We start from the raw sequence: 8,598 nt of genomic DNA, 5'->3' as shown, positions 1-8,598 counted from the left end.
AGAGGAACGGTCAGAGAGCTCTCTCGGCCCCAGCACTCCCCTGCACGCCCCCCAATCCCAGCAGTTCCTGTCTCACAAAGTTGATAGCTGCCAGGAGTTCTCTAGGGCTCCCATCCTGGATCTCCCTTCTGCTGCTGCCCGAGCCCTGGATGGTGGAAGCGGGGGCAGGTTAGGGGCAGCTTGTCAGGGCAGTCAGAGTGGGAGGGAGAGAGGCAGGACAGGAGACAAAGATGGGGACAAGAGACAGAGAAAGGAGTCCAGAAGTAGGGCCCCTCAGCTCCAGCTTGCCTGGGTAGCAGATATCAGTGGTTGGGGCTGGGCCTCTAGGTGGCAAGAGGTTAGGGTCACGGGGGTCAAGAAAACCTCTTGCAGGACCTAGTGACTGGAGGTGAACTGGGTCTTCACTGAGATTTAACCCCTCCCAGCACTCTACACAAACTTTCTCCCACACACATACACACCGAAGATCACCCATTCACACACAAAATCCGTAGACATGGGCGCACGCACACACACACACACACACACACACACATTCTGAGACACTCACAGCCAGAGATAAATTTTAAAAGCTCCTCATCTCCTGACACTCACACCATCAGACACAGAGCCTCTTGGCCTAGACTTCGCACTCAGAGGCTCTCATCTATGCACATTCACCTGGTGGTGCTGGGCAGGGCTGTGACCTGTCACTTTTGCCCTGTGCTCTCCCTGCCCCCCACAGAAGCACCCCATGTGCAGTACGAGCGCCTAGGTTCAGATGTGACTCTGCCATGTGGGACAGCAAACTGGGATGCAGCAGTCACATGGAGGGTAAATGGGACAGACCTGGCCCCTGACCTGCTCAACGGCTCTCAGCTTGTGCTCCATGGCTTGGAACTGGGCCATAGTGGCCTCTACGCCTGCTTCCACCGTGACTCTTGGCACCTGCGCCACCAAGTCCTCCTACATGTGGGCTGTAAGTGTTGCTCCCAACCCCTCATCTGACCGCCCCCCACTTCACTCAAGAGGATTGTCAGTGAGGCTTAGACCCTTGGCTCAGATCAAGTCCTCTTCCTTTGGGGGAGGGGGGGCTGCAGCACCCTGACCCTTGCCCTCTGATCCTATCCAAGCCTTTTCTTCTGACCTCTGAGCCCAGTGTTTGCCACGGAGTCCAGACCCTGGGCATTTTGCACATGTATCCCACCCCCACTTCACCCGCAGAGGTCTGTGAGATCCGGAAATCATGTTCCCTGTGACAAGATGGGCAGAGGAGGGCTAGCAGGGTGTGATCCTTCCGGGGCCTGGTAGGGAAGAATCCTAGGGTCACAGCTCCAAGCTGGAGCGACCCCACTCCATTGTGTGCTCTCACAGGGGCTGGTTATGCAGGTAGAGGAACGGGTACTCTGGGAGGCTCCAGGGAAGAAAGAACACTTCCTGGAGTGGGGGGCACGCGGAGATTGGGAGATTTGGAGGATACATTGACAAAGTCACTTCTGGCAGAGAGCTAAGTGTGACTATAGGCCTCAGAGGCTGGGAGGGTATGAAAGGGCCACTTGGGCTGGTGTAAATGGGGGAAGGGAGCTAAAGGAGGCGATGGGGCAAATCATGATCCTAGAAGCTAGGGAGTGACTTGAGCAGGGTCATCATGTTCTTAAGAGATCCTTCTCATGGTAGTGAAGAGAGACAGGTTGGATGGCGGCAGTGCCAGGGCAGGAAGGAGGCTGTTGCTGGATGCAGGGGAGATGATGAGGATGAGGGACCAGGGCATGGAGTCCCTCACTGGTTGGACCTCCAGGAGTTGGTGGTGGATTGGAGGTAGAGAGGACAGGAGCGTAGAGAGCAGGAGGGGTCAGGATGGCTAGTGCTACCAATCCCTGCAACAGAGGCAGGATGGAAGGGTCAGTGGAGGAGAAGATGGTGTGTTCTGGGGGCACCTGCGTGGTTCAGTCAGTTCAGCGTCTGACTTTGATTTCCACTCAGGTCTTGATTCCAAGGTCCTGAGTCCAGGCCCTGTGTTGGGCTCCGTTGGAAGTGGAGCCTACTTAAAAAAAAAAAAAAAAAAAAAAGATAGTGTGTTCTGTTTGGACAGTAGTATGCAAGTCATCTTATTTTGGATTTCCCTAGAATCAGATCCCAAGATGAGAGTTTATATGCAAGTAGTTTATTTGTCAGGTGGCAGAAACGCTGTAAGGAAATGAGAAAGTGCTAGAAAAAGGAAGTTAAGGGGACCAACAAAGACGGAGTTATCCAGTTATCTTCTGGGCGACTGCAGCTTCGCCCTGTGAGGAACTCTGAGAGCCCAGGCAGAACATGTACCTGGGAGTTGTCCCGCCTGAGCGGTGAGGGAGTTCAGAAGCTTATATACTGACTCTTGCCCATCCTTGGTTGAAGGAGTCTACCGGGGTGGGGGTGGGGATGCTTTAATTCCCCCCGCATTTTTGGCCTGATGCCTCAGCAGGCAATGCAGATTTTAGTGACCAATGAAAGCTCTTAGGCATATAACTACAGAAGAGGGCAGTAGGTATGGGCCAGGGATCTGTTAGGGCCTCACTGCCATCTGCTGTAGATATGCTGGGTTGGGGTCCTCAGGGGACAATGGGAACTGATGGCTGTAGCCAGTGGATCTGAGGGTCTGGGACTCAGGAGAGGCCTGGGCTGAGGATGGGATGAGAAAGGCCACGGAGGGGGTGAGATGGCCAAGGGAGAGAACTCTGGGATGAGAAGAGAAGAGGATCCAAAACTGGGCCCTGAAGACCATCACTTTATAAAGGGTTGATGGAGAGAAGTGAGCCACAAAAAGAGATAAGAAGGAGCCAACAGGAAGGTAGAGGGAAAAGGGAATGTGATTCAGAAGACAGGTTTGGAGAAGTTGCAATGAGGAGCTTATCAGTGTTGCTGAGGGTCAGCTGGACAGGCACCCACCAACAGAATATTCTGAAAATAGTTCCATTTCTTTTCTCCTTGAGCGAAAGATTCACGTTTCTCTGGCCTCATCCCATTTGGGGGATGCACCCCACTTTCTGAGGATGGTTTCTTTATTCCCTGGGAGCTGCTGAGAGGAGGAGATGCTTGAGCGACCTGGGAGCAGGCCCTTTCCCTGTTGTCAGGAGATTGGTATGGACAACCATGAGAAATGTTAGACTGAAGGGTTGGTTGCTCATGGTCATCCACAAAACACTGACCCACCGGTGGGGTTAGAGGAGGGGTGAAAATATGTTTTGGTGGGGATATTCCTTTTCACACAAAAAAGCCTTCCTGTGTTTAAACTGAAAAGATGGCAATCATATCCAAGGGTCTTAGGTGCAAGCCAAGGGTGGAATGACCCCCGTCGGCCAGCTTGAGAAATACAGGACCAGCTTACCTGAGTTCTCCCTGGCCCACCACGAGGTTTGTTGACGTGGAACGCTCAACCTAGCCCCATGTCCTTACACACAGAAAAGTGCCATGGAAGAAGGATGAGACCAATTTGACACCCCTGTCTTCTCAATTTGAGTCGTTGAAGTCAAGGACAAGGCTGGCCATGATGGCTGGGCCTTGGTGACCCTGGGCCCTATTCCTAATGACTTGATCTTTCAGAGGTCATTGGAGGGAAATTGGGTCTAGAAATGATGTCTGTAGTCTGTACCCACAGGACATGCCCACAGCTGCCCCGTTGTGACCAGACCCCAGACCCTTTATAGTGCTGACCACTCCCCAGACCCTGCCTGTCAGAGGAGAACTGGCCATGAATTGGCTATAGCATTAGTAACAGGTACTTATCTCTCGTTGCCTTATTTCCTTCTAAAGAGCTGGTCAGAAGAACAGGGGACATTAATCATGATCGTCTCAGTCACTTTATATTAGTAACAAGAGACTGGGTTTGGCAACACTCAATATCAAATTATTCTTCTAGCCAGCGCTCAGAGGACAGGACAAAGATATCCCTGATTTGTGAGTCATTCAAGCCAAAAATTATTTAATATTTATCTTAAACATACAAGATTTTCATGTTTCTATTTCCAAGGGAAACTGATCATAAAAATATGCTGTTGAAAGTCCCCTTAACCAGACTGATCCCTGAACTGCTTTCTCCCAGTCCACCTTCCTGCCCTCCGCTCACAAACAGCTCAGAGGAGTCCTGCGCCCAGGATGATGAAAGGACCGCCCACATTAGGAAACAGGATCACCAGGTTACCTTTAGTAGCATCCTTTTGTTTACTAGATGCTGCTGATTCAGTGTCTTTCTGATTTTAAGCTAAAACAAATCAGAGTGATTTACTGATTTTAAATGGACGGTTCCTTGTCCAGTTTTTACATATCTGTATTTGATTGGTCAGGACAGGAACTCTGGAACCCCTGGTTCAGCACTGCTTCCCCCTCAGCTCTGTTTGGCTGAGAAGGAAAGAGCAGCTTGTGGATGAAGATGTCTGGGGGGAAAAAAGAACAGGTGGGAGGCAGGAGAGGGGCATCTGGGAAGCCAGAAGTTGGGGTGCCTTGAGAGACATCATGAGATAAGGTTGGGACAGGCCAAGGGCTTTGATGCCAGACAGGAGGAGTATGGGTGGGGCCTGGGCAGGGCTGAAGCTGGAAGGGTCACCCTGCCCCGCCCAACCCGATCTGGCCTGGCCAGGGGTGTGGGCAGCCTGCCCCTCCTTCTCTCTGGGCCGGCGGGCAGGCCTCGTGCGTGCCGGGGGCTCCAGCCCAGGCAGGCTGGCGAGGTGAGAGGAAAAACATGCGGTTTGGTGGGCTGGACATGGAAAAACAAGCCAATTAGTAGGAAAACAAACAAACCCTGGGCCAGCGGGGGCGCACGCACACATGCACACGCATACATGGTCCCGCATGGGACCTGAGGTCATCCTGCCACAGGCTGCCCCCCAGGGAGCCCCCACAAGGGGCAACTTGGGCTGCCTGGGCATCCAGGAATACGTCTGTATGCCCAGAGAATGACTGACACGTACCCACATGAGTTTTTGCTCACATACAGCCTCTAACATGTTCTCACATGGTGTTCGGCTCATATGTGTGGACACACTTGGGATTCTGGGCACTTTCCCACACCCACAGTTTGAAAAATACGTTCAGGCTTAAGCTTCATCTCCTGTATGGTGTTTCAGGTGTGTGGTCGTGCCGTCCCTGTGCTTCAGACGCGACGGCGGACTTCCACATGTTCTGAGAGTACCACCGCCCCTCGGCCATACCCATACAGGCAGTCTTGAAATCAAACAGCCTGCCCAGAGTCACACACAAATGCAGTGTGCAGTCACACACAGCCAGTTGCGTGGTTACACAACTGCCCAGGGTTGCAGTCACACACAGGAAGCCTCTCAGAGTTCACAACGACAGCCTCACAATTGCCATGTCTTAAAACCCGCTTCTTCCCCATCTTGCAGCATGCTCACAACAGGCCTGATCGCACACGGTCCCACAACCTCACACTTGGTCTCTCACAGCACCCCCACCTCCGCCCACCCGGCCCCTCAGCTGGGCTCCAGCTGCAGCAAGTCACTCCTTTTCTTCCTTTCTTTGTTTTTCTTTCCTCCTTTTCCCTCTGAGAAACCTGGTCCCTGTCAGGAAACCCAAGCCCTTCCCTACTCAGGGCCCAAGGCCAGGCAGGAGTAGCCAGATGACAGACAAAGCCCTGCCTGGCCCCCCGGTCCCCCATGACCTGCCCAGTCAGAGAGAGGAACTGGTTTGAGGGGGAGGCTGGTCTCAGGGGGGAGGATGGTCAGGGGAAATGGAGGGGACTAGTCAGTGGGGAGGCTGGCTGGTGGAGGGGGCCTGTGAGTCCAGTGCCATGGCCCGCTCTGCCCTCCAAAGAGTCCCAGGCAGCAAGGAGCTGACTCTGCAGACTTCAGTACCCACCCCACCCCCAGCACCCTTCTCCTTTGAAGCTGGGGTTAAGGGAGGGGTGGTGGCAGGAGGGGGGAGTGGAGGCTTCTCAGCCGACCTCGGAATGTCCTTTTCTCCTGGGGTGGCTGCCAACTCTGGCCTGGCCTACAGGCCCCCACAAGGCACTTCCTGTGTCCTTGGCCATCCCCCACCCCACCCCCATGCCTCTGTGTCCCTGGGCAGATAGGGAAGGGATATGAGAGGCACACAGTATGAACATGGAACAGACACAAGATGGACACAGGGCCAGGAAGGCTCCCCAGGGGAGGCAGACAGCAGTGGATAGAATGCAGTTGCCCCTTGTGGGGGCTCAGCTGGGCTCTGGCTCTCCCCTGCAGGCCTGGGGCATAGAGCCACCTTTGCCCATAGCATAGCCCACTCTAGCTGCTACATACACCCAAGCTTCCCAGATGCCTCTCTGACCCTCTCATCTCTCCTGCTGCAAAGCCAGATTGGGCCCTGGGGGTTTGGCCCTGATACACATATACTTCCCACACACTGGACATGTACATGCAATCAGAGTCAGTCACAACCACGTGTACACTGTGGATGAAAGCCCACAGTTCCCCATGTGTCACCATGGCCACTCGACAAGCATAGACATGTACTCCCCCTTTCACAGTCCCTGGCTTATTGAACTGCCCCCCTCCCATTTCCTGTCCACCTGTCAGGCAGGGGGTGGGGCGGAGGGGGGGGACACAGGAGGGAGGTGTCAGTGTCCCTGGAGCCACTGACGGACATTCCTTGCCTGGGTCAGATCACAGAAGCTGCCTCCTTCCAGGAACCTGAGCCGGCTGTCCTCACGCCTTACCCAGTGCCTGAGGGTGGGACAGCTGGGCTAAGTGCTCACAGCAGCAAGAAGTGTGGTTAGATAGCAGAAAGGACTTCCCAAGTGTGTAATGTGGTCATGTAGGTGGTATCCCCATCCTGGGGTTTTGTCCCAGCTCTGGCTTGCTGTGTGACCCCAGGCAGGTCTCTGTCCGTCTCTGGGACTCCGCATTCTGAATTGCAGGCTGCTGCTAACCAAGTAAAGGGCTTCTTAAAGGGTCTGTGATGGAGGAGCTGGGGGCTAGGGCTTGGGTGACGTATACAGCAAGGGAATAGTAGCTTCCTCTCAACAGGCACATGCACACACATGCAGTCATATGTGAACACACGTTCTGAGCCATGCGCTAGATACTCCTGTATATGTACCTACATTCCACCGTGGGTCATTCGTGTCGCAGAGACACGTGTGACACGTATACCCATGCATGCAGACACCTACACCCGGATACACATGTGCATACAGTGCTGTGTTCCTGTGGACCGCTAGGCTCGTCCTCATGTTTCTTAGTCTCTACTGGGGGAAGCCTGGGATGACTCTTCTCCAGGGAGTGCACCCTGATTATTCCAGCAACCAGAGGACCCAGTCAAGACAGCCCCTGCCCCCCACCCCCGCAGCCTCTGTTGCACAGTTTTTCTCTGTGAATGGACACAACGTGTCAGGAGATGTGGGGCTGGGGCCGATTCCCCCAGACATCACCTCCATCCTGTGATTGATGAGCTGAGGCCCACAGCCCCCTGTTCCCCGCAGTTCCCGCCTCCATTGAGCAGGTGGGGGGGGCTCCCTCTTCATAGAGCCCTTGTTTTTCTTTAATTAAACATCTGGCTCTCTGCGGCCTGGGAAGCCTCAGAGCCTCGCTGACAGCCACCCCTCCCCTACCTCTGGCATAGCTGATGGCTTGAAGGGGGAGAGCTGGGGTCCTGGGGCCCACCTGTCCCCACACTAGTGCAGGGGACTAGGGGCTCCAAGAACACCCTGACCGTGCTGTCCTCACCCCCCAGTGCCGCCGCGGGAGCCCGTGCTCAGCTGCCGCTCCAACACTTACCCCAAGGGCTTCTACTGCAGCTGGCATCTGCCCACTCCCACCTACATCCCCAACACCTTCAATGTGACCGTGCTGTGAGTAGACTTGCCTGTGACCCGGTTCCAGCCCTGACCTCTGACCTCTCCTCCAGCCACCCACCGTGCCCTCGTCCAGACCCTAGCCCAGCCTTGGGCTTGACCTTCTCCCAGCCTCGGGCTTGACCTTCTCCCAGCCTCTGCCCCATCTGACCCTTGATGTTGGTAACAGTGCCTGGGCCTCACCCTTCCCCAGGCACGGCTCCAAAATTATGGTCTGTGAGAAGGACCCAGCCCTCAAGAACCGCTGCCACATCCGCTACATGCACCTGTTCTCCACCATCAAGTACAAAGTCTCGATAAGTGTCAGCAATGCCCTGGGCCACAACGCCACAGCTATCACCTTCGACGAGTTCACCATCGGTGCGTGGGGCGGGGGTGGTCCCTGCAGCATACTCCAGTGGGAGTGTGCCAGAGGCGTATATGAGCATTGGTGGGGACAGTCACGGGTGTGCCTGGGTACGTGGGGCATGTGTACACGTGTGTACACGTATTCATGGCACATATATGCCTGTGAACATTTGAGGGAATGTCCTTTACCTGCAGGGGCCAAGAGACCTTTCCAGCAGCTCTTCCCCATCGTCTCTCTGGCTCCCAGAGTATACAGGAGGGGGAGGGGGGCAGGCTGGGCCAGACCCTTGTGCAGCTGCAGCCTCCACCCGCCCCCCCCACGCTAATGGCTTCCTTACGGCTTGTGATGAATGAGGTGTCAGAACAGGAGACAGGACTGGGACAGATACCGCCCTCACCCCCACCCCCACCCCAGCCAGACCCTCTGCCCCTGCCCCATCCCAGCCAGA

At 55.0% G+C, this 8,598-nt stretch overlaps 1 protein-coding gene across 7 annotated transcripts in view; it reads left to right on the top strand.

The window, feature by feature from the left end:
* The window catches only part of CNTFR (ciliary neurotrophic factor receptor), a 37,474-nt gene that overhangs the window by 23,462 nt on the left and 5,414 nt on the right, over positions 1-8,598 (top strand). For all 7 annotated transcript variants that reach the window (XR_014140030.1, XM_081803101.1, XM_081803099.1 and 4 more), the window contains 3 exons: positions 725-958; positions 7,681-7,798; positions 7,995-8,161. Coding sequence is in view for 6 of the 7 variants with exons in the window: in XM_081803101.1 (XP_081659227.1) it covers positions 725-958; positions 7,681-7,798; positions 7,995-8,161 (519 nt within the window). In the remaining variant the exon portion in view is untranslated. The remainder of the gene's footprint in view (positions 1-724; positions 959-7,680; positions 7,799-7,994; positions 8,162-8,598) is intronic.

This window comes from Leptonychotes weddellii, chromosome 14, assembly GCF_054177405.1.
Source record: "Leptonychotes weddellii isolate Sample4059 chromosome 14, ASM5417740v2, whole genome shotgun sequence".
Taxonomy (NCBI): Eukaryota; Metazoa; Chordata; class Mammalia; order Carnivora; family Phocidae; genus Leptonychotes; species Leptonychotes weddellii.
Note: the sequence above shows the minus strand (reverse complement) of the source record. Positions and strands in the feature narration are given on the sequence as shown.